Source organism: Hesperophylax consimilis, chromosome 8, assembly GCF_061612785.1.
Source record: "Hesperophylax consimilis isolate HC1 chromosome 8, BYU_Hcon_1.0, whole genome shotgun sequence".
NCBI lineage: Eukaryota > Metazoa > Arthropoda > Insecta > Trichoptera > Limnephilidae > Hesperophylax > Hesperophylax consimilis.
This window is the reverse complement of record NC_142843.1, coordinates 28060165-28087731: the sequence shown is the minus strand read 5'-3', so window position 1 is coordinate 28087731 and position 27567 is coordinate 28060165. Positions and strand designations below refer to the sequence as shown.

The window sequence follows — 27567 nt, the reverse complement described above, 5'->3', positions numbered from 1 at the left end:
GTTGGCGGTTGCTTCGTTCCTTTCCCATAATTCGTAGTTCGGCTCGCAAGTGTATACGTAGGATTAGGTGCACTACTTACTAATTTCCCAGATTGATTCAAATCGGGTTACACCCAAGTTTCTCTCGGCCTACACCTGCCTTATAAGCACAGCAAATTAACTTTTTAAAGGTTATGATTAGGTATGATGATATTATATTGAGAGAATTTTTGAAAATTGGTTGTGTTTGACAACTTTTGAAAACTGAAAAATAATGAATCAATCAATACATTACTTTCAACTCGGTTAGACACAAAAATTGAATTGTGTAGTGTATACACAGCAGACAAAAAATCGGGCACTTTTTTTAAATCGGTGTAGATTCCAATGATTGGCCTCCGTAGTCACATTGAACTATTTTAAAAACCATCTTACACAATACTCAATACAGAAATATTAAAGCACATAAATTTGTAAATAAATAATACTTTATATCAATTATTTAATACATAAAAACTATTTAGGTGTTCAGATATTCGTAGTAATAGAAAAAATAAGTAAGGTTATAATGTACAAGAGGTGTTTCTCAAAATTTCTGAACACCGTTTATTGAACTGATTACGTTTTCAAAAATCTGCATCCCATCCGGACGTCTCGTCGGGTGGCAATTTGTCACTGGGGTACTTCTCGAAGTTGTTGAGGTCCGTTGGGCTGGTGATGGGCCTTATGAGCGGGGCGGTCATCTTTCTATTCCGAAGCTTGTCCCAATCGAAACCCAAAAACCACCTAAAAAACAAATTACATCAGTTTTATACATAGGATGGGTGGTTTTGAACAGTTCATTAAATTTGAACAATTCATCAAATTTGAAAAAATCATCAAATTTGAAGAAAGAGTTTGAACAATTCATCAAATTTCAACGTTCATTTGCGAGTTCTGTGAATGTCTTATTCAAGTTCTGTTATTATTTCAATATAGGCCAGTTACTTGATAGAACTGAAATCATAACAGAACTTGAAAAGAACTTTCACAGAACCTAAAAAATAACTTTGAAATTTGAAGAATTGTTCAAATTCTCTGAAGCAATCCGTCGTAAGTTCACCAATTTTCAAATAATCAAAAAAAGCAGCTCCCCACCAAACTGAAAACCTGAACAACAACAACATTTTTGTATGTAACAATATCAGTAGTGTCGCATTTTTTAATCTTAGCATTTTAGCACACTCAAAAGGTAACCACTAACATTATATTATTATAATACATATTATAAGTTGTAAAGTTGCATATTTTTTTACTAATAAAGTACGAAATTTCCAGAATCGCTCTTAATGCAAACAATAAACACTACTGTCCAGGGTGTTTAGTTTTTACATAAATACCGGGACTGAGGCACACCCATTTTGTGCGGTTTATGGAAAATAGATGATGGAGTGGGATGTTTCAGTTTCTTCGCGACAGTCAATTCAAACATTACATCAGTTGTACGCATTCTGAAAGTAATAAATGCCCAAAACCCCTTTTTATGTAACACCACTGCCCAGTGCCCAGTGGAGAACTATGGTACCATAATTTGAGTGGGTTAACTGTGGAAAACAGAAAAGAGACGAGAGAATGGTATGTTTTAGTTTGTCAGTGGCTTCCAATGCAAAACATTACATTAGTTGTACGCTTACAGAGATTGGTCAATCGTTTGAAACGTGTATCATTAGATCCCTAAGTATTTATAATTATTACGATCGATCGATCACCACAAAACTTCCTGTACAATGTACATACTTATTTATTTATACTGGGTTTTTACAGACGATCTCGCTTACGTGAGAACAATCCAGTTATAAAAAAAATTCAAGAATCTAACTTACTTGTGATTTTTGATATCTTTGATGCCATTCTTCGCATAACCTAACCTCTCCACCGGAACGGGTCTGCACAATTTCTTGATTAGAATCTGCGCAACTTTGGATATCTTGGTATTGAACTCAATGACGTCAATGCCCTTCAGAATGAGGTTGTAGGTTTTCATGTGGTTGTTCCCTCGGAAGGGTGGTTTCCCCGACAACAGTTCGTGGATGAAGATCCCTAGGGCCCAGTAATCTACGGCTTTGTCGTGCCCTTTATTCAGGACTATTTCTGGTGCCACGTACTCTGGCGTTCCGGCGAATGTATAAGATTTTGTGCCGTTTGCTAGATATTTGGCGTATCCAAAGTCCACCTGAAATCAAACAATGGTACTTTTAATTCTGATAAATGGTGAGAATAATGATTAATAATCTTCTGTATGATGCGGAAATATTAATTTTTAAGGTTTTATAGTAACCTCGAGTTACTAATATTTATCGATTTTATTTTCTTACCTAACAATATTAAAATACATAAATCACCCAATATGGCATATTACGAGTATTATCCTTTTTGTTGATAGATAAATGTTTAAATGATCAAATCTAGAGATACTGACGTGGCTAGTTAAAAATGTTGCGTTCACCCAGAAATTCCATACAGAAAAAGCTAAGCTAATTTCATGATATTAATGTTTTAATCCCAATGTTAACTTTTTAGTTAGGGTGAAAGATATTGATAATCAGAAATTCTGTTTAATATCTGCATGAGATTTTGGTTTCTGTACTTTGTTCACAGTCTATACCTACCAAACAAAGTATTGGACACCTGCGTTTACAAGAGCACATACGGTAATAACGAATAACCCAACAAAGAATAGGGTTTTCAAGCAAAGATTAAAATACTGCTTTACCAGTTTGACGTATCCTTTAGAATCCAACATGAGGTTCTCTGGTTTGAGGTCTCGGTAGATGATTTCGAGGCCATGGAGATGCTCCAGTGCTTCCACGACACAGGCGGCCATGAAGCGAGAGATCTGCTCGTTGAAGTATCTCCTCTTCTGCAGGATGGTCCACACATCCCCGCCGAGCACTGGCTCCATCAGGAAGTACAGGAACTTGTTGTCCTTGTAAGTCTTGTATAGTCTAAAAATCAGTGTGAATTTGAATTATCCCGTCATTTGTTCATCTAATATTCTTCTTGGTATGATGTACCTAAGAGAGTTAGTGAAGGTCATAGCGGAATACTGAGGTAATTCAACTAGTTGACGCCATCGGGAGCATGGTCTGGCACAGGAAACTGGCATAGGGTGAAGGAGGCATTATTCCACGATATTAATTTCTTTCTTACCTATATAGTATCATATCACTTTGTTTCAAAGACCCAATCCTGTCTGATTACGTCTAAAAGGAATCTAAATGATAACCTAGTCTCCTTCAACGGAAGCAATCTTCCGAACAGGCCTTCCATTGATATGCTTGGTATAACTATAAGTGACCAGCTCAGGTATGGGGGCTCCATCGAAGCCAGAGTAAAGTTGGCCTCTCAGAAGCTGGGCGTACTGTACAGGGCCCGCAGATACTTTAATAGTAGACAACTGCTGACCCTCTACAAATCACAAGTGCGCCCTACTGTCGAATTTGGCAGCCATCTCTGGTCCGGAGCCCCTAAATACCTGAAAAAAACCCTTGACTCTGTGCAAAAACGGGCGGTCCGTTTGATAGATTCCCCAATCTTAACAAACGGACTGCAATCTTTAGAGCACAGGCGTTGGGTAGGTATGCTGTCCTTATTTTATCGGTATTACAATGGAAGATGCTCTGAGGAACTAGCGTCATTGATCCCTTCCGCACCGGTGCGTAGTCGGGATACACGCCAAACGCGCGCCCAACATTTGTACACGGTTGACATTTGTCACATGAGAACGGGTCGCTTCTACGATTCGTTCTTAGGTTCTACAGCTCGGCTGTGGAACGAACTGCCGGCCTCTGTGTTTCCTCCCTCCTACAACATGGGACTCTTCAAGACCCATGTTCACTCCTTCCTCTCCGCAAAAAGACCCTCCACACAGCATCCCCAAAGATGACATAGGCCCTGAGGGAAATTATTTTCTTCAGGGCCTCCTGTGTGGAGTTAATGTAAAAAAAAAAAGAATTATATATCTATATTTGAATTTAAAGGTGTGCTCTCGGAAAAAGCTTGTGTATATGGGGGTTTTGTTTATTTGGTAATTAAGAAGATTTTTGTTACTTTGTTATTGTTTTTAGATGAAATTTAAAAAAATTATCGTTAAATTTATTTTTTCGTTGTGTATTTTTTTAAATGGATTCTAGATGGTCGTTCTTGAAAAGAAAACAATAATCTAAAACCTCAATGTTTGATATGAACGAGTTCTGACGTCATGACGTCGTTCTGACGCCGGACCTACGCCTCTGGCAAAGCAACGACTAATTAAATGTAACGATTGAATGATCCTCCTGATGAATTTTGTGAAATACGTCATTTATGAGGAGGGAGAGGTTACAACGCATCTATCAGCGGCATGGGTGAAGTTACAGTCTTACTTGCAAACGAAGGGGCTATTGCATGTGATCATGATGCTCTTCTCACTGAAGGCATGTTCCTGCTGCTGCTGCTGCACCACGTCCACCTTCTTGAGGCACTTCAGCGCGAAGGTCTTGCTCTTGTCCTTGCTGTACTGGACCAGCTCCACCCTCCCGAACCCTCCCACGCCAAGAGTGCCCACGATCACCAGCTCTTCGAGCTTGATATGATCGTATTCTGGTGAAAATAAATAACTCGGTTACATAAAATATAAACATTATAACCATTAGTCCTGTTGTACAACAACTTGTTTCAAACATAAAAATCTAGTTAGCCAGTGCGTGTTTTGGCTACTTTTCTAACTTCCCATATAATATGGTAGAGTAGGGAATCTACCATAATTATTATTAATGCCGCTCAAATAAATTATAATTTAGTTTTCTTAATTTCATCTGCGATTTATTCAGGGAGCATTGCATTTTACTTCATAATATATATTTTCATATTATACACGGTGCCCGGAAACGTATAGTACAAGCTGGAAACTCTGAAAACGGTGAATCAACATCACATAGAAAACCCAAAAAAACATTTTTCGGCAACTAAAGGGTTAAAAAACTATTGAAGCCATTTTAAAAGACATTAACCCCCTGGCTACCGTCTTTTTTTCAATTTTTACTTTAAAAATTCCAACTTCATACACGATTTACTCGAAAACGAAAGATCTAATATAAAAAATCGTTTCGTTTTTTGGCTCCTAAGGTTTCCAGAAATGTGGCAAAGAGGCCCCTAAAAATTATGACTGCCTATATCTAAAGGCTTCAGGGATGGATTGCAATAAAAAAAAATTAGCTAATATTAACGACTGGCCACTAAAATCAAAGATTTAATCGAGAATCTAAAATGCAGCTCTTCTAAAACGAAAAATAATTTATTCCAACGGGTTCAAGTTTTAATTTCTTATTTATATTTGCTAATTACATAACATTAATTTTAAATAAGTTGGCCTTTCAAGAAAATATTATTATTCTTTGTTAAACACTTAGGACGGGTTGTTTCACAGAATTTGAACAATTCAACAGATTTTAAAGTTCATTTTGAAGTTTTGTGAAGGGTATATCCAAGTTTTATCACTCTTTCAGTTTTTTGAAACAACTGGCCAATAACGTAGGAACAAACTTTCACAGAACTTGAAAATCAACTTTGAAACTTGATGAATTGTTCAAATTCTGTGAAATAACCCATCCTAATTATTTAAATCAGTGTAACAATAATTATGTTTTCTAAATTTTGAAATAAAAAATTGAAATCTAGTAGTCGTTCAAATATACCTAACTGTATGATTTGAATGGAATAAATTTAAAAAAAAATACCATACATATTTACTTAAAATTAATATCATCTTACCACTCGAAATGACCAAAGGCTTTCTAATAACAGAAGTTTTTGGACCGTCGAATCGCTTCCCCTTCAATTCTTTGATTTCGCCCAAGAATTCGTTGAAAGGGCTGCAAATAATTCAAAATGATGTAATATTACTGTTTTCTGTTAAAAAGAAGCGTGATTGAAAATAGGGTGATTACTGGTTCAGAGTAGGACAATTTACTGAAGAATCCGGGGACAGCGTATCTGACATATAAAATGGTGAATCGTTATAGGTAGATTGTTTTTATAAAAATTATGATTTTGTTTGAAAAATGAATTTCTCCTCCAATATAGAAAAAACATTCTGTGGCGTTATAAAAGCACACTTTGTATCGGGGTGAAGAAACCATTGCTTTTGAAACACTTTATATTTTTTTATTAAATAGTGGTGTATTCAAATTTTGTTATTTTATTTCAAATTCTTAATTGTTAAGTTGCAGCAGGAGATTCTGGTAATTTATGAACGCGTTTTAATGGGTGGTTATACTAGATATGCCCGTATAAAAGCAATACCTCCTAGATCGCAAGGCCGGGACACTCTTTCAAAGCAGCCTCCTAACTTGTTTCGGATTTAAAAAAATAATAATTTAAATTTATTTTTTTAAATTCTTTCTTATTTATTAAAACATCTTAAAATGTAGTAGTTAATTTAAAAAAAAACTTTTTTTGGAGGTTCTCGTACAAAGTAGGAGGCTGGTTTGATTCAGTGTCCCGGCCTTGTGATCTAGAAGGTTTTGATAGAAGACCTTTTTTTTTATAGTGAATACCTCACAAGAGTCCCAACTGCTCTCGTCTGGAGCCAGTGAGACTATGGCATCCCCAATTGAGGGATGTTGTGAGGCTGAAGGTAAGTGGGGAAGGGAAAGAGGAAGGTGGGGAAGTACCTGGCTATTCAGATCTAGTCACTAAACACGGCTAAAGCCATTTGGAGCAACGTTTCAATTCTGAATGGTGGTCTTACACCAGGGCGATACTGGGAGTATCTTCCACTCTGGAACGTGCCGCAAATATACTATATATTATTTTAATTAATTAATTGTGAAATAACACAAATTCATCAAATAAAATTTATTTGCGCACGCCGGGTTCGAACCCGCGACCTTCGGAATGGCAGTCCAATGCGTTACCACTGGACTATGCCGGCCGTCAAACCTTGCTGGTATATTGACTTATTTTAGAAGTATTTGTTTTTAATTTATTTCTCATCCATTCCAGGGCTAACCGAACGGTTTTATATAAATTTATTTAATTTCGAAAATCTACCCACATTCTATCCAGCGTCAGGCATTCTACGCCAGGGGCCTTGGCCGTCACGGTGGCAAGGCGCCGGTCCTCGTGCAGCAGCGCCTGTTCCCCGAAGTAGTCCCCCTCGGATATTTCCTTGACGAATTCCTCGGGCCCGCCGTCGGGCGGCTGCTTGCTGATGATGACCTTGCCGCCGCGGATGATGTAGAACTTGTCTCCTCGGTCACCCTGGCGAACTATCTTAGTGCCGGTTATGAAGAATTCCTGAAAGTTTATTTAAAATATCTTGTTAATCATGTTCCCTATCATATTTTTGTTTGCATCTTTTATGGGAAGATGATTACTCGGTGGAAGTTAAGTCATTGACCGCAACATTCGACCACCTTAATGTACCTACACGGATAAAAATGAGTACGGCTTTTTTTATCAAGATACTGTTAAAAATGTGATTCCATGATAATTTCCCAATAAAATATTAGTCATTTTAAATAAATCTGAACACGTGTTGAAGCAGGTGCCCTTGTCAGAATAAATATAATGGATGAGATGCGAAAATATTATTATTTTTAAGAACACGTGTTCTGACTTCCTATTAACATATTCGTGCTTTACTGATAGCTTGTAATAAATTTGTCAAATCAGTCGTTGTAGGACTCAAGTAACATTTTTAACAGGAAAACGAATATAATGATATCAGGAAATTTTCTCCGTGTACATTTAGCAGACCCGACCCCTATATGCTAATAAATATGTTTAGACTGTTTCCTGCAGCAGATAAACCGTAAAGTTAAAAAATAGTTTAAACATACTAGATATATAATATTATATAGTAAAATATTAAAAAGTTAATTATTTTATTTTTAACAGCACGTACCCGAAGGATTTTAACCAGCAGTGTCAGAGCATATTTTGATTAAAAATGTAGATGTGGTTTTGATGACTTTTTTCAATAAAAAAAATAAATGTGATTCCATGGCACGTCGCAACTGAGTAGTTGGATGCAGCCAGCCGGGTCACGTGATACGCACTCCGTTTTGTTCTATCAGCCACGGTAACAGATGAGATAGAACGCGTATCACATGATCCCGTCGCCAGTGTGCTCAATGGCAACGTTCAAAAGAAACACATTTTCTGTTTTTAAATGAAAAAAAAATTACTGTAAAGCAAAATGTCATCTACGTTTTTTACTCCAAACATGCTCAAGAATCGCAGGTAAAAATCCTTCGGGTATCTGCTGTTACACCCTGTATAGTAAGAATACTATTTATTGTTAAAAAAAAAAAGATTTAAAAACTGGAGGGATGTGAAGTTCAGAGCGATCTGTTCGCAGTTCGTTAATTATTGTAAAGAAAGCACATTACAAATAAAGCGATATGTTGGCAGTTCGATTGATTCGTCAAATACTAATTCCTTATTTAACGTCCCCATAGTTTTTTTTAGATACCTTATTTGTAACCCTTATTTCAAGACGAACGACAGAAGACAAATTAGAAATAGAAATAGATGACGTAAAAATTGTTACTGCAACAAAAAGTTCACCTCAGTAACTACACAACAAGAGGATAAAGGAAAATATATATGTACAAAGTTCAACGCTCAAAATTTTGTCAAAAAAAATATATCTTCGCCGAGTAAGCTCACTCAAAGCGCGTGTTCACATTGATCGCGTCTTAGATGAATTAATTAAGTCTATGGATTGATTGTATAATTTCTTTTAATTCTAAGCGCTTAGTTAGTTCACCTCCATTCAATCATAAGCCAGTTATTTTGCATAACGAATGACATTATTAAAAAAGCTTTACATATTGAGAACTTATCCGATACCCTGGACGCCGCGCTAAAAGTAGTGGCTTCTGTCTACCGACTGAATCTGAATGGTCAGAATCATATTCTGTCCGTGCTCGCAAATATCTCTGACGGGATTTCGTCAGTATCGTAGTGACAGAAGCCCTTATAGACCATCCATGCTAGACCTCCTGGAATATTGCAGGAATCGATACTTACTCGTTTCAGGAGGTCAGATATTCTGATAAGATCTGTTTGGTGGATTCCCTCTAGTACAGGAACACGAGAGAGGAATTTGAGGTTATTTTCTTGCTCACGCTTCCCGCTCATCAGCATGATCTTCTTGAAGACATTTCTCTCCAGAACCCACACTTTGGCTTTGTTGGTTACTGAAATAATTAAAGGTGGCATTTAGTTAGATTTATAATCACAAGTTTGTTTTCAAAATTCCCTTTTTAATTATTATCTCACTACATTTTTATTTTATTTATCTTCATTCAAAAACAGCTTTCGCCCCTCAAGCTAGTAAAACCCCCGTACTACGGTGGCCAAGCATTATACATTAAAAGAAAATGTATTATAAGTACACATATTGCAATTATTTTTACTAACCATCAAAAATTCTTTTTAGTTTATACAGTTATCTCAATTAGAATTGAGATATAAGATTATATTATTTTTTAATAAATATCGTAGATGCACTTATGCGCAGTGCACAATGTACAGTAAAGGTTAAATAAAAATAGATAAAATAATTTTAATAAAACAAACAACAAACAGCGAGTATATTGATGTCAAATTAGGGGTGCCTCAAGGAAGTATTTTGGGTCCAATCCTCTTCTTAATTTACATTAATGACCTTTGCCACATATAATGTGAAGCCGAAATTATAAGTTTTGCGGATGATACAGTTCTTCTAATAAATGAGAAAAATTGGGCGAAAACATTTATGAAATCAGAAGACACACTAAATAGAATCAAAAAATGGCTAGACTACCCTTAACTACTACTTACACTTAATGCTAATAAAACCAATTTCATCACTTTCAAAATAAAAAAAATACAAAAAACTTGGAAGGAAACCTGAACATAAAAATACATTGCTTCCATCACTTAATTGGGCATTGTAATAATTGTCCCCAATTGTAAAACGTTTACCATGTAACTTATCTATTTGCAAAAACTGATAAAAAATTAATTTTTCATAAACACGGCGCCACACAAAAATACAAATCAGTCGAATATTATTACGGTGATCACCTTTCTAGGCGTATACTGGTTTGGCTCAGGACCCTGATTAGAGTTAATAAATAAATCATTTAACTTAAATGTGAACTGTTGAAAAAATACCTTGAACAGAAGCGAATCGCTTCGCCTTATACAATATCGCCAGTTCTCCGAAGGCCTCTCCCGGACCGAACACCTTGACCGTCTTGCCGTCCTTGATGACCTCGAAGTTACCCTTGGCCGAGACAAAGAGGTGTGACCCCTGCTCGCCTTCCTTGATGATGAAGCTGGCGGCATCGTACTCCTTGGGGTGCATGGCCTCCACTACGGAGTTGAGCCTCTCCTCATCCATCAGGTTCTTGATGAAGTCATTGGCTTGCAGAGCTTTCTTAATGAGAGCGATTGAACTGCAATGGAAATAGCAACATACTTGTTTCAATGTTTCTAGCATTCGCCATTGAAGGTGTTCTTGCATCTTTTGATGGATGGAGAAAGGGAAGGCGAATTTATATTTTAATATTATTTAACTGAGCAAAGTTTCAAAATAGTATGGAAAATTAATAAAATAGGGAGTATACGGAATGTTGAATGTAGGTGAAGGAATTTTAGAAAGAAAGGAGGATATTTGTTGAGAGAGGACAAGCAAAGAAAGTACGGTGTAAAGTTTACACTAACATGTACAATCCGGGAAGTTAAGCATGTGAATTTTAGAAAGGTGTTTCTCAGTAATTTATTTTTATATAAATGGGTGAATTATGGAATCATGGCGTTGATGAAATATCTGTCTGATGATGGAGTACATCTTGCTAGTCGTAGTAAGCTTCATTCGATTGACCTACATTGGGACAGTATTTTCTTTGGAGTAGGTGTGTGGTAAATTACTTTGTTTTGTGTTACCTGTAGTTCATTTATATATGTTTCACATGTATTTCCCCAGATTTCAATCAAGTAGTTTATATGTGAGTGTACGAGGCTATAATATAGACCTTTTTAAATTTTATTTGGTAACAGATATGATATCCGGCTGAATACGCTAATTAAGGGGGTGATTTTATCTTTAATATCTTGAATATGCTGTTTAAAAGTTAGGTGTTTATCAACGCACAGCCCAAGATATTTCTCCTGTATCAGGATTTGCAGGTTGTTATATTCAATTTTTAAGGGTACATGAGGAGGAATTATTTTACGAGTTGAGCTTAAAATCATGTATCCTGTTTTTTTAACATTCATTGTTAGGATATTTGATTGGAGCCAACTATTAATTTTGTCTAAGTCACTCTGTGCATTTTCTAATAAGATGTTTAAATCTTTACTCCAGTAGAAAATTACAGTATCATCTGCATATAAAAAAATATCACCGTTTAAATCTAATTGGGAGATATCATTTATATAAATTTGGAACAGAAGTGGTCGTAGTATGGAATTATAGTAATTATAGTAATTTTAGACAATCTATAGCTGTAGAGTGTAATAACACGGCCTCATAGGTCTATGGCCTACTCATTCGATTTAGAGATGGGAAAATACGGATGGAACACTTGTTATTAGGTAAAGCATGTATACAAAACACAATACATGGTTAGGTTAAAGCCGCATCTCCAGCGACAATATTACCACAAACATTGAATAATTTTTTTGTGTAAACACGAAACATTAAGGCATGCCATAATGTTTTTGTTAGTGAAAAATGTTTTTTTGTCCGATGTTTTGAAAACATTTGATTAATATTACTCCAAACCTGATACATTGAGGCATGGCCACAATGTTTTTGCTTTGTTGCCGATGGAAAAAAAAACAACTTCGGGGCGACCCAATGTTTTTTTTGTTTTTGTCCGATTTTTAGAAAAAAATTGATCGCTGCAGACCCGACTTAAGATACTGGGGACGTGCAATGTCGCATGTTGTACGAATACATTTTTCAACACAGCTTTTATATTGTGATGAAATAGGTTTCTTCCAAAAGAAAATGTATTTAATGAAAGCTAAACCTCAATTACGAAGAAATCATCACACTAGAGACACCTAGCGAACTTTATTGAAATAAATGCAGGAGACTGTAATTGGAAAAAAGAGGCGTTTTAGTGGGATGTGCCTACTCAAATTTATTACTAAAATTAGCCAATCACAGTGGGTTTTTGACAGGACAAAGGAGAAATCTACATTATTTATTAACATGGGAACGAAGACATTGAGTCGGAGGGTAATGTACTATAAAGTAAACATGTTCTCACGGGGGAAACATCGGTTATAAACTTTCGGTGTAAGAAACGAAGAGAGATTGATACAAATGAAAAAAAAGGATTGATTGTCATTCGAAATCAAGTAAAGTATGATAGACTGCTATCTGGAAAGGACAAGAAACTTCTAATAAGTAAAATTAACGCGTGAGGGTAGAGTAGACTCAGGAGAACCTGAAGAAAACTGTGTAGAGAGGTGAAAACAAAACAAAACTAAGTGATTTAATTATAGTTTGGAATGATGGAGGGAAACTACATCTACAGATCAACAAGAAAAACGCGTAATCGATATGCAAATTTGAGAGGATCGTACTAGGAAAATACCGGCCGAGGAACCAATGGTTTTGGATCGGTGAGATTAAATACAATGGCCTGATTCATAAATTTATGTGTTTATATTGAGATAAACAATACAAGATCCACGATCATTAGAAGGACAATTAAGATGGAATTGGTCATAAAATTTAACATGGGACATATGGGACTATTTATTTAAAACCAAATGCATTAGATTGACAGGCAGACACATTAGCTACAATTGATGGCTGAGGTACAAAGATTTTATAATAATTACTCCATATAAATCAAAAATTAATGACTATTTTTGAGGGAACAAGATGCAATACGGGTAACGCCTTAATATTTAATTACTTTACAGTGGCGAAACGGTGAAAAGGGGCGAAAATAATGTTCATTTCTGGTCAAATGACATTAAGGTGAATAAGAAATTGAGATGGTTAGAAGTACTACCCTGTACGTTTAAACTGAGATAATGCATAAAGATATAAATGAAAGCATTTGAACTCTGTTTTCCGAGCGAAATTTGAACAGGACGCGTACAGACCGACAGATTGGCAAGAACTAGAATATACACGAAAATAGCAGCATTATGAAGTTGATTTCGGCATCATAGGAGCGTGGAGACGAATTTAAAGTGCCATAATAACCAGAGGAAGGATGAAATAAACGTAAGCACTAATAAACATGATTGGATTGAGGGAATCCAATGCGAACATGAACTTGCCTGCTAAGACAGGAACAATAGTGACTGAATTATGAAGCGCAATCCCGAAAAGAACAAAAATTAGGAGGAAAATTATTTATAAGATAAAGAATTAGATAAGGAACGTTGAATGTGAAGTGTGCGTAGGGAGTACGGTAATGGACTGATTATATTCCCAGAAAAATAAACGAAATTAAGCACAGCTAGAAAAACACATCTAACCTTACGACGAACTCTATGAAAACAATTAAAGGATGCTGATCCAGCCCTGCAACTGCAGAGGACAAAGACGGTAAATTTGAAGGCGTAGCCGAGAGATGACTATGTCGTATGAATAAGTGACCAGATTTAAATAACCAAAATTAGTGACACATATGTTCCAATTTACGAGTTGATTGATGATCTAATTGCCTGAAGGGTGAAATCGACTTAAGTCATTTTGGTATTGAAGACAGTATAAAAACGAGCGCATGAGAGGATTCGAGACAGTTCTCGGGGAATTTTGTGAGGCTTGAAAGTACGGGAGGTGCGAATTACGCGTGTGTGTACGTCGAGAAAGGTAACTAATAAGTCCCTGGACTTAGGAGATTTTAATAAAAGTATTAAATTCAGTTTTAAGTCTCTTTGAAAAAAAATCCAATCAGTGAAATTTGAACAAGTCAGTTTTAATTAATTAAACAGTGTTAATAAAATAGGGTTATATTCAGTGACTTTCAATAAAAGTTAAATTCAGTTTTCTAAATCCTCTTTGGAAATCCCATCAGTGGAATCTCATAATAAAATAGAGTCTAAACTCAGTGTTTAGGAGTGTTAATGTGAAAGGTGCAAAAGGGTGTTTAGTGAATATTTGAATTCTAAACTAATTATTTCATTCAAAGTGAAAATTATTTAAATTCAATTTAAGTGTCTTATCGGATATCTAAAGTGAACGTGATCGCGTATTGATATTTAAAAATAGATTATAATTTAGTATCAATTTTGAAAAAAAAAATATTAATAGTAGATACGTACATCTTAGCTTAAAAGGAAACGCAATTAGACAGTTCGAAAAGTAATATCAATGATCAGATTTGATTAAATTTAATCCCTTTGTGATTTTATTGTTCAGTTAAAATAAGCACGAAGAGAATTCGGAAGGATTAAAAAAAAAGTGAAAATTATAAAAATAAATATTGTCTCTTTGTTTAAAAAGTAATAATGAAATAAATTTGAAAATAAAGGATTCATCGGATACTTTAAAGTTAAGTTTAAAATTAAAATAAACGTTACCTCTTTGTCTTAAAATAGTGGTTCGGGAAAAATAACAATAATCACTCTCCTTTGTTTCAAGATAAAAGTAATAATAATAATATGACTAATTTTAGATTTTGTATAAATAATAATATTAAATATCTTATCATTGTTTGCGATATATTTTGGAAAATATTAACCTCAGTCCTTACATCAATCAACACTTACGAAAGCTAAATCAATACCTTAAAGCCGCGGTCAAATGGAGAAAAAATGGTAGTCGCGAATCAATTTAATTAAGACTACATTCTAAACAGCAAGTAGGTAATATTTTGGAACCTTGATCGCAAATTTCGTGTAAACCCGAATGGATATATTTGCATGATCGATCAAGGTGGGTGAGTCAAAAGAAATCAAATTTTTATTTTTTTATTTATTGTTATTAAGTTTAATTTGTAGAACTCCATTTTATTTTTTTATTTTTTATATATACAATAATATTATTATTGGGTTTATAAAAACAGTTTATTTTTAAACAAGTTCTGCTGTGTAATTATTATTACGCGTGACAGCTGTTTCGCCCTCTGAAGGCATTATCAAACTGTTTGATAATGCCTTTGACAAACAGTTTGATAATGCCTTCAGAGGGCGAAACAGCTGTCACGCGTAATAATAATTACACAGCAGAACTTGTTTAAAAATAAACTGTTTTTATAAACCCAATAATAATATTATTGTATATATAAAAAAAAAAAAAAAAAAAAAAAAAAAAAAGAAATCAAAATATAAAATAAAAAGTTCAGAAATCAAAAGACAACGTTCCTGAGAGCCGAGAGGGGAGAGAAAATCATTGGCGGCAACGTTCCTGAAAGCCGAGAAATCAAAAAAATGAAATCTTATAATATTTTATATTTTATATATACAGGTTATAATTCGGTCCAGCCTCTGGTTGCGATATTTCAGCAACTAGATCTATCCCAAGAATTAGGTACATATGATACCTATAATATGGTATAACTTTGCACCATTTCACATATAAAGATGTATATATCACGAATACCTATTATCACACTTGTGTCATGCACAAATGTCTACTTCAAATACCTATTACCACATTCGTGTCAAAAACAAATACCTACTTCTAAATATCCTTTCAAAATTAGGTACACCTTATTTACCAACATGTACTATGAAAATCCAAAAACGATAATGTACGATTGGCCTTCTAAACTATCAGCTGATGTAGATATTACGTAACTGATATCAGATACAAATATAACCCACAAAGAATTCATAAGACCTTAAAATAGGTCAAAGTCCTCTTAATTACACGAACTGCATTCCAGTCGAACTCTAAAATAAATAAAACATCGTGTCTGGTAAGGGCAGGTTTCTCAAAGCTAGTCCTTCATACCAAATCACAGCAAGCATATTCATGTGTGTTTTATACACTGGCTAGAAGTCAAAATAATATCAATAAGAAAACATCCTAAATACCTAACTACGTACGTCAGAGATGAATAGCTCACTCAAGATACCTATTCGGTTAATTATGGTTCAATTAAGTCGCACATACTAGTTATGTGATCATATCCTAAGTGACCAAATCTAAGCGTCATAATAATTTTGTACGTATGAGTACAACCTATTTCCACCCAATGTTAAATAACTCAGTCAAATTCAATCAAAAGAGGGGGTGGTCACTCCTTATAAAATCCATCAACGAAAACAAAAAAAAAAAATGTGGTTGTCAGACCGCGATACCAAAACTGTCAAACAAACAAACAAGTATATTACTTAGTATATCGTATTTATTCGTATTTCCTATTAGTATTTATGTATCGAGATATCGGACTCAGGACTCACAACCCTGGGATTTGAGATTCTTGGTTCCCAATGTTTCATGTGAGAAAATGTTACATTGTGAATTATAAAAAAAACGTATGTATACATATATGTATATGAATGTATAATCCACTGGGTGATGTGAACCCGCCTACAGCTGGCGTTTTAGGCCTAAGAATGGTCATGTCACATCGCTTCTTGGAGTGGTGGCAAGCCTAGGAAACTTGTCATTACAACAACCGTGAGTATATGATTGTTCAGAAGACGAAACCGGTTCGCTTCAGTAGTCGTAAATCCGGAGGTGATGGAATTTGGAGTGTACTGGACCCAGGGGAGGTTCGATCGTAGCGCTAGAGGGTTGTGGATCTGGAGGTGTGGGAAAGCCTCGCAAGTACCTACCACTAGAGGCACCTGACGACGGTGTGAAAGTCTTATTCGACCTTGGTTCACCCGGTTACATTGCAGGAGGAGGCGCCAAATTATTAACAGCAATATTGCTTTCCGAGTTCGTCTTCGTACAAAATCATAAAAACTAACCATACTTACAAAGATTAAATCAACATGTATGTACCCCACAGGTCGTCGCAGAATTGGAGAGAATTTTGGAGAACATATGTTTCATAACTAATATTGTACTAACCTATATTCGATTGTTTTAACTATATATGTATGCTATGACACTAAATTAAATGTTATGTATTTTCCACAGGTTTTACGGTTTCTAAAGGAATTAGAACTAGGAGATAGGGATTATCAGGAAAAATTTAGTTAGGTTAAATGATACCAGCGTTCGCAATATCTCGACGTAATCCAATCTCCTTACCCAATCACTAACCTGAAAAGAACCAAAGTTACCACAAAATGAAAGTAATTAAAATCCTATATCATAAATCAAAAAAATTACACAACGTTTGATGGAATTTAATTACAATATAAATACGAAAATATTTGCGTTCAAGGCCGTAAATAACGTATTAATTAGTTAAGTACATATGTCTATAAAGATATATAGTACAAGAGAGCTTTAAGTGGCTTTCTGTAGTTATCAAAGAAATTAAGGGTCCAATTTTCATGGAGGCTTATGTGTTGTAGGGGAAGAATTTTCCAACCCTACGAACACATATGTAAAGCCTTAGAAAAGAAAAACAAATATCGATCATAGCCAAGAGAGAAGAAAATTCTATTTGTTTTAAACAAAAAAAAAAAGAAATATATAAAATTACTCTCACACCCAAAAAGGTGAAACATTACAATATTAAATAATATATGAAACAGTTCTACAGACAGATAGTGACGTTTCATTCAGATAAGCAGGTGAGTTGCTTTTTTAAAGGAAGGAATTAAATTTAGTAAGGTTTCAACACGTTTCATTGTATTATTGTAATGGTGTGTTCGTAATATTCAGATTAAAAACAATTCGCATAAAGATTAGTCACACCAAAGTACCTAAATGAAGCTATGAACATATTTTACATGCATAAAGCAATAAAGATAAGTAATTTTAATATTTCCTTGTGACTAATTTTCCGATGAATTCAGATTAACTTCAATTATTTTGATCACAATTGAGGATTAATGTGATAACAGGAAGAAAAGGTAATTAATTTTATTTCAGCAGCCGATTACTTTAAAAAGCTACTTACGTAGGAAATGTAGTATTAAGATAGAGTTTGAGGATAGATAACATAATGTGACATTTTACAAGGGGAAAATAGAATACCTATATTATGGAACCTACAGGATTTAAATAACCATGAGTGAATATGAGAAATGAAATCATAGTTGGTCTCAAATAATTCGACGGGATTTGAAAGAATTCCCAAGAAAGGAAAAAGAAATGACGAGTTTGCTCCCAGTAGTTGCAACTTAGATGCAGATCGATTATGAGTTGAGTTGACTGTGTGGAATAAGATTGGAATAGGGTGAGATTTGGGTTCGCAAGTACTTACTTCGTTAAGTTTTCAATGTTATTTTTTATAATAATAATATTAGTACCAAAGATGATTGAACTCGAACGACGGTGGAGGTATCTGTCAGTAACAGTTATATTTTTTAAATAATTTTTCCAAATCCTTTTTTTTTCAAAGAGAAAAAATACTTTATTTACCAATGTTTTTTTTAATATATTAGAAGATATCAAAGATACCAAATATTAATAAAAAAGTTATTGAAAAAGTTATTATTATTTTAATTTGATAACCCTTAATAAAAAAATAAACCCTGGGTGGGATGACTTGAAAACTGGAGAAATTTGGCTAGGACTTAGGCTGGATGAGAACATTACAGAAGAACAAATTACTCTCTGCAATGTAGTCTCGTTTTGATAATTACAAAAATATTATGAATGAACGAAACACGAATATTGTGGAATGTGGAACAATCTATAATACATTATTATTATCTTTACTAAGTGTTTGCGGTGAGCTTCTGAAGATAAGTGGACGAGAGATGGATGAGTCAACTCGTCAGCCCGCCGTCCCAATAGCTCGGTAGCGATAATGAATCGACAAACCGAAGACCCTGGGCAGAAAAGTAAAGTTCACTACCAGAGGGGCGACGGGCTCATTTGACACTCTTGCATGCCGCGACGGAATAATTGCACATAAATACATATTCTTACTCTGCGTCCTTTTCATATTTGTGGTATTTGATGTCGTTGAGGGCTTGCGAGGAGTCTTCCTTGGATGTGATGACTCCCTCCTTCCTCTGCGCGCTCTGCTCTGGTCCAGTGTCGACCATATCTGATATTCCATTATTCCCCACATCTATCGGCTTGGGAACTTCTACCGGAGGACTGGGAGTATCTGGTATTGCAGGTGCCTGAAATTACCGACTTTTCGCTTACTGACAAAATTAAAGGTTTTTTTTTGGAAAAATTAAACCATCGGCATAACTGCCGCAAAGATTGGGGGCTGCTCTTTTTTCGCATCGGCATATTCCCCGCCCCATCGGTGCGACTAAAACTTTTCCCACATACTTAAATAGTTCACAATAAAATTATAATATATATAAAATCATAAAAAGTGTTTAATTTGGGGAAATATGGGGTGCAATACTGCACAGTAATAATCCTTCTTAAGTGTGAACGGATGTCACAAATAAAAATTAGTATACCGATGGGTGAGTAAAACCTCAAATCGTAATATTTAATTATTGAAGAAGGCAAAGCAAGGCAAGGGTCCCCTGGGTTCAAGTTCTAGATGTGACCTATCTTTTTCTGTTTTAAAATTGTCGTTTATTAATCGCTAATATTGTCTTCGATAATTAAAAAAGAAGAAAGTTTTCGTTAAGTTACGAAAAACTACGAAATGTCTTTTTATTTAAAATGACAACCTTAATCATTGGGTTTTATGCGTCAATGCTTGCAAAAGATCAATTTAAATTTTATGTATCGATTTTATTTAGAAAAGATTTCTCATAATTTAACTATTGAGAAAAGCGAGAACACTGATTGAAGATTTATAAATTGATTTTATTTTATTTTATTTGAGCTATTCATTTCCACAGCGTCTTTCGTAAATCATTAATAATTAATTTATAAATTGCTTGGCGAAAATTTTTTTTTGTATTTATTAATAAATTTTATAAATTACAATTTTTTATGATTTTCTTAACTACTGATTTTTTATATGAGACTAAATTTTGAACGCAGATTAATCATGGTAGGTACCTATATAGAAGAGTAGCTACATTTTATTGGTTATATTGTCATATTTGAATTTAGTGATATGACAAAAAATTGGATAAAGATAGCAGAATTTACTTCGGTGCTCAATGAATTGTATATTTTAGGAGCGATGAACCATAATTGTCCACGGCTGCACTTGAAAGAATGATCATGTTCAGTATAATTCGGGTAGCGCCGTGTACGGAAACCAGCTATAAAGAGTAGCATATCGGTAGGCTACTTGTGGTTGCGTCACAATCACGTAGCCTGTGAGTATCTCTGTGCTCGAATGGCCCTATTTTCAATTTGGATGGCGGTATGGGTACCGCTGCCAAACTGTCATATTATGAAAGACATATACCTACTTCAAGGCAGTTTTAAGAGTATAGAACAGTACTTTATTCCTTTCGTACTGAACAATAATCACAATCTGCTGAAATGATTTATTTCAAATGAAACGTCAAAACAATATCTACGATGCATGTGACTTGCGCATGTGTTTATGTATGTCAAATGCATAAAATATCCGACAATAGCAACAACAGATAAAAGGCGGTCTACTTAAAATGAGGTCTACATAAAATACGGTCTACATAGAAGACAGTCTGTGGCAGGACAACGTCTGTCCGGGCCCACTAGTATTCTTATTAAGCTAATTTAAATAGTTAGGTTTAACCATCGACCCTAAATTACGAATCTTAAATTTTGTAAAAAATTATGGTGAGCTAAAAATAGAGCACAATATTAATAAGCACTCGTACCTAAACAATAAAAATATGAATAAATGAAAACATTTAATTTAATAGTATGTACTAGTGTTATATTTTTTGTCGAGCGAGTTATTTTTTATAATACTCTAGCTTAAGTCCCTGGGATTAACACAGAGTTACATGCCCGACTTCTTTTACTATAGAAGAAGAAGTTGAAGAAGCTATCGATAGAAGCTGGCTAATTGAGATCTGAAACAGTAAGTTTGTCTGGGAGCATTCCCACTGGCCCTGGCGACTACTGGCCACTGGCTGCCATCTTGCGGACTTTCACGCAAGCTCCATGCACTGCCCTCTATGAGTGTATCTGTGAAGTTCTTACTTCCCAACAATAATGTTGATCAGTGCAAGTAAAGAAAACAAATAGCCATAAAATCAGGTTTTAAACAAGCCGCGAATAAAACTGCTGTTTCAACTTTTCATTGATGTTAAGGCGACATAAGACTCACATTTTAATTATTTCTGATAAACGTTTTACTAAAATCTCAAATGTTTCTTGAGGAATACCGATTTATGTAAGTTATTTATATTTAAAATTAATACAAACAAGAAATTACCATTAAAATATTTTATGTAAAACGGTTTGAAAATTTTAGAAAACGTTTTTCAACTATAAAATTAGCGGTAAGCACCAGATGTTATTTTTCTAGACGGTGAATCCCAATCCCCGAGGGATCCCTATAGAAAATTAGCGGTAAGCACCAGATGTTATTTTTCTAGACGGTGAATCCCAATCCCCGAGGGATCCCTATAGAAAATTAGCGGTAAGCACCAGATGTTATTTTTATAGACGGTGAATCCCAATCCCCGAGGGATCCCTATAGAAAATTAGCGGTAAGCACCAGATGTTATTTTTCTAGACGGTGAATCCCAATCCCCGAGGGATCCCTATAGAAAATTAGCGGTAAGCACCAGATGTTATTTTTCTAGACGGTGAATCCCAATCCCCGAGGGATCCCTATAGAAAATTAGCGGTAAGCACCAGATGTTATTTTTATAGACGGTGAATCCCAATCCCCGAGGGATCCCTATAGAAAATTAGCGGTAAGCACCAGATGTTATTTTTATAGACGGTGAATCCCAATCCCCGAGGGATCCCTATAGAAAATTAGCGGTAAGCACCAGATGTTATTTTTCTAGACGGTGAATCCCAATCCCCGAGGGATCCCTATAGAAATATTTGAGAATTTGTTAATAAGTTCATCAGAAATAATTAAAATAAACCCACGAAAGATCGATTTTCTAGGCCTGCTACGGCAAAGTCGACCGCAGGTCCGTCCACTTCGCCAGTCCGCGTGCCGAATATTGTTTTTACTCGACTTCATCACTTATGTCGTTATGATTTCCACTTTATTTTAGAGATTTGATAGGGAAAATTCAGCCGCAGGTTTGTGTCCTTGGGCATGGCTTCTTTACTTGCGTCGTTAAGATTCCAGCTTTATTTTTAGGGTATTGTCTTTTAAACAACTTAAACTGCATTACTGTGTGTCTGAATAATTGATAATGATAATATGCAAGTCGTTTACTGAAATGAGAGCATCAGTTCGTTTGTATACTCTCTGTAAATAAATTCCTGGAAAGTTAATATCATAAATGAACCACTCACGTTTATATGTTAGGCCGAATTGGTAAAACCAAAACATTGCAAAAAACCTGTGAAGGTCAAAATACTTACGTGCCGGTATGTTCCTACCTGTTGGTAGATTCTTATTTGATTGCACTGATTTTACTGGAAATAAACATAAAATTGCAAAACCGAATGAAATGAGTTGGTCCCACCAATATTTTTTCGTACATTAACTTACTAGCTGGCGTGTACCCGGTGTTACTGGAAGTTACCCTTAGGAGATGCAACATTGATGACTTTTCTGTAGGCTTTCGATATACAATTCCTTAGTACATTATTTTGATGTATTTCATAAGGTTTGGCCAGCGTTATGAAAATATTTTTTTACGACTTGATTACCAAATGTCGATTTTTCCTACTTTTTATAAATATATAATGCATGTATTGTAAATATAAACCATCGAAAAGAAATTATCTAAATGATAGTGAAAACCCTATCAAGTTTAGAATAAATAAGCGCACAAACAGACAGACGCGGATAGCAACATTATTTTATTATTTTTAGAGATTATACATTTCTAGTAAAGAAAACATTTTTCAGACCTAGACCCAATGTTTTAACTAAACCCTACTTTCATTAATGTATTACTTCACAAGCTAATAACACGATTTCGTTTATTGTTACACATTCCAGGCACTCCAACATGATGTAGATCGTGTTTGATTGCCTACGGTGTAGAGTTATCAATTGGCAATAAATAACGTAAAGCCGTTGCTGTTCCATCGGTAAGACATTTTGATTAGATACGTTTAGCGTTGACATTATACAACCAAGGACTTATGTACAATGGCTAATCTCTCTTTAGTTTTCAAATCGAAGAAAAAACAATTAGTCACATATTTTTAAATGATTCTCTATCAAAATCAGACTATATCTGATTATTTTAAACTTTACTCGTGACATATTATACTAACTTTGATACCGGGTTTCGACGGGTAATCACCGAGAAAAACTATTATAAATATTATTTGTGGTATGTCGGTACAGTATGTACAATAACGTACATAGTGACTGAAACTTGGTCCAAATATTGAAGTACTTATACGAAAGGACATAATATTTAACATATTAAAAAGGTTATGTAAATACTAGTGAAGCCCGTAATGCTTCGTTTTTTCTAATTTCTTTAACGGGTGTCTCCGACTTCTTTCACCATTCACTACTGTATATCATAATGTTACTGTTAAATAACTACATTCATTCGACTCCGTGTCTCATTTCGGTGCAGAGATATGGCGTTGAGTATTTCTCGGGCGTCCCCGACTTCTTATATCACTCAAACTCCTCTCTAAACATTCCTGGAACTAATTAGAACAAACTTTGAAATTTTAAGCGATGTCAGTGGACTCCACGGTGAATTAACATCGATTTTTTTATTGGATATTGAATCGCTGTCAAGTCTGTTACGATGTTGGTTGTTATTTATATATTTAATGGAACTTACAAAAATGTGGAACTTAAAAAACATGTTGTTAAAAAATATAATGAATGATTTGCACATATTTATAAATATTACTTCTTCTACTAGAAATGATTTTTATTTATTTATTAACCAATATACATATAATACATAATTAAACAATATATATAATATTAGTGGTAACAATACCTCCCTAATTGAGAAATTCTCGTGTTTAGGGAGGGAGTACTATCAAATTGACAGTACTATACATACTTATCAGTTGTTATTTTGCCTTTAGTTTCGATAGATCATCTCAATTAGTCACCGTATTACGTATGTATGACTGAATACAATCGAGAATCCATCGGAAAATTGTTATGTAAATATAAGTGTAATGAAATCTTTGTATATTTTATATTTCTATAAACAATACTATTACACGGTACTGACGTTACGAGGCTTTCTCAGTTCTGAGATATTGACCTCTTTTACTCTTCACATACTTTTTTACTTTTTGCCCTCGGTAGTCGTTGCCGTCAGAACGACTAGACCAATCATGGTGATTTTATGCGTTGACATCTTTTGCATTAAATCCATGATTTGTTTAAATACACAATATTATCCGTATAATATTTTAAGTTATAAATTTCTGCACCAGTAATAAGAATGTCCACTGATAAATAATGTTATCAGTGTCTATAACAATGTCTCCGTTATAGCTGAAGTCCCCGCGTTTACGCAGTTTTTCAAAATCAGATATAGATCGTGACATTCCTCTTGTTTTGAAGGTCAAGTGTGTAAATTTTAATCCATCACGGAATAAAACTGTAGATTTGTATAGTAATCAAAACCAAGCCCCCGCTAGATCGCCAGAAACGCACAGACACCTGTCTTTATATAAATAGATAGATTAAATAAATAAATTGATAGATTTAGAGTAATAAATGTTCCTAGAATTTTACTGTGTCACTATTGTAGGTAGTTATATCTATCACAAATATCTTTCCATGGATTTGAACAAAATAAATATTGATTCTATAATGTGTTTGAGCATATTTATTTAGTCGTGTAAATAATGTTGCTTTAAAGTCTGTACCACGAACGACATATCTCATAAAAACACGCACATTATTAGCTTTCCAAGTGAATTGACCATAATTAATTATACAAGGTTTGTTTCACTTTGCATAAAATTAAATGTATTATTGCTTAAGTCATGCAAAAGGAGTGATATAACAAAGTATGAACACGTAGAGTCACGTGGGGTAACCGTACGCGGAGTGTAAGTGTTCGCAGTGATGTTTCCGACAAGATTGTGCCTGTTAAGCGCCCGCGCGTTCCTTAATTCAGTAGCCTTCTGGATCGCGCCGAAGAGGGAAATGTGTACAGTGGATGCTGATTTGTCAATAAAAACTGGTAGGTAAATTACTTTTTTTCGTGCTTTTCTTAAATTTTTCATCTCCGTTACCGATGTGTGCTATTGTGTAACCAGCTGTGTCAGAGCGACGTGGTCTATGATAATTTTTAGTGAAATATTGTTAGTTAGACGGGTGCCAAATGATAATTCTAATAAAGATAACCACTAATCTGATGTTTAAACTTTATTGAATTTTGGTGTGATGGGGTAAGTGTGCTGGGGTAAGCGTTCGCAGTTGGATGAGTGCGAACACTTACCCCGATAGATACAATTGATTTTATAGCATAATATTTCAACTCTCGTTATATTTTTACAGTGAAATATGCCGCGTGTGTACGTGAGAAAGCATACAGAGAGTTCAGTTTGCACTCAATAGCAGATTGAAACTGCAAAAAGGCTTGTGAAAGAGGTGAAGAGTCAGCGGGCTGCTGCAGATATTATTGGGATCAGTGAAGTCACTCTGCGTAAACGCCTAAAACTAAAATTAATAGCAACTTCAATGGGGAGATATCATCCGACTTTTACACCAGATTTTTAGATAAATAGGTACTTAATTTATCGTGCAGTAGTCATTTTTTTGTGAAACTATTGATCTGATAATTATTCATTTATTTTCAGGCCGAAATCGTTGATCATTGTAAAAAAACTGACGAAATGTTCTACGGCCTGACTATGCAGACAATGAGAAAAATTGTTTACGAGTATGCTGAAATCAACAAGATCGAGAACAGATTTGACAACATTACAAAAACGGCTGGCAATAATTGGGTGTGTGGATTTCTAAACGTAACCCTGTTTTAGATTTAAGACAGACTACTCCCACAAGTATCGCGAGAGCTATTGGGTTTAACGTTGTTCAAGTTCGGCAGTTTTACGCAAACTGAAAAATCAAGTCCTTATAAAAATAAACTTCAGCAGAAGCAGAGAGATGCAGATGCAAAAATTGTCCGAAAACCAATAGTTAAAACCATGGAAATCGGACGACCACCTCTTTTCAAGAAAGTCACACCACAAAGAATCACCACAAAGCGTAAGGCGGGAGATTCCAGGGTACATAACTGTTTAAAGAGAGCACATAAACAGGCTTCTAAGGACTATTTTTGCCCACAATGCAAGGAGAAATATCGAGATCCACCAACAGAAGATCGGATAGAATGTATTGTGTGTAAAGCATGGTGGCATGAGAACTGCACAGACTACGATAAGGGGAAATTTAAGTGTGATAATTGCAATGGGGGGTAACTCTTCGCGGTGCGAACACTTACCCTACGGTATGCGTATACTTACCCCGCACACGGGGTAAGTGTACGCAATCGACATGCATGTAAACTTTTTTATATAACTGTATGATTTATGAACCATATGAGGTTTTTATGGTTGTTTGAGATGCCTTAATAATCGATCATATTAATAAACAAAAATATTGAGTAAAATACCTAAAGCTTTTTAATACAAAAATCCCAATGTAAAAATTGCGCACGGTTACCCCACGTGACTCTAATATTTATTAACAGCGTTGGCAGTAATTTCAGCAGTTTCTCTTTTTATCATCGCTTCCGTATTTAATTATTTCTGCATCTACTTTTTGACCATTCATAAATTTATAGATTAAGAAAATTCGTTCTTTTGAGAAGAACATAAAACAACCCAATTGTCCTAAAACAAGTTTGCTTTAAAACATTTAAAATGGTGTAAACATGTTGAAAATGTTAAAAAATTATGAAAATAGTGTATTTCACTATGTTCCTGTCGACAATCTACTTGAGATCGCTTTCCGGGTAGAAAATTATTTAATAATTTCATTCCCAATAATTATAATTATAATAATTTGAATTCATTCGTGTAAGCACTCATATTCAAGTGAATAATATTATGTTTAGCAATACTTATTTCACATTGTGTTTATATTAAAAAAAAACTTTTTCAATCGACTGTAAAAATTATTTCAGAAATAGTTTTATTTATTGTGTTCTTAAATTCCTATTATAGAGTATTAAGTACGTTTTGTAATATTTTTCAGATCACTGGACTTACTGGTGTTGTGCTTATGATTGATCCTGAGCTGACGCCATTGTGGGTGTGCGATAGGTCGAAACCTCCCTTGGTCTTAAAAGAAAACGGGGGGCAGAAACGCATCGTGAATTAATGTAAAAACACCTCGTTGAATTTCAAACACTCATGCGAAAATTTCATATCGCGAATAACACTCGAGAATAAAACAATTTGAAATCACATTAAATTTGTTATACACATTTCATTTCACACAACTTTTACTTTCGTATTTGTGAAACCAAATGTTTACACAGTTTAGCATAAGTCACTCTTGC

The 27567-nt window shown here is 34.7% G+C and overlaps 1 protein-coding gene across 1 annotated transcript; it reads right to left on the bottom strand.

Moving 5' to 3' along the window:
• Positions 1 to 508: 508 nt before the first annotated feature.
• On the bottom strand, positions 509 to 27567 carry LOC149421821 (cGMP-dependent protein kinase, isozyme 1-like). Its single transcript, XM_089634568.1, has 10 exons — positions 27275 to 27567; positions 18980 to 19179; positions 10168 to 10451; positions 9037 to 9206; positions 7055 to 7296; positions 5770 to 5870; positions 4383 to 4599; positions 2732 to 2963; positions 1842 to 2191; positions 509 to 765 (listed from the first exon to the last, which is right to left on the bottom strand). The coding sequence occupies exons 1-10, from the start codon at positions 27374 to 27376 to the stop codon at positions 606 to 608; spliced, it is 2058 nt and encodes a 685-aa protein (XP_089490694.1). The 5' UTR covers positions 27377 to 27567; the 3' UTR covers positions 509 to 605.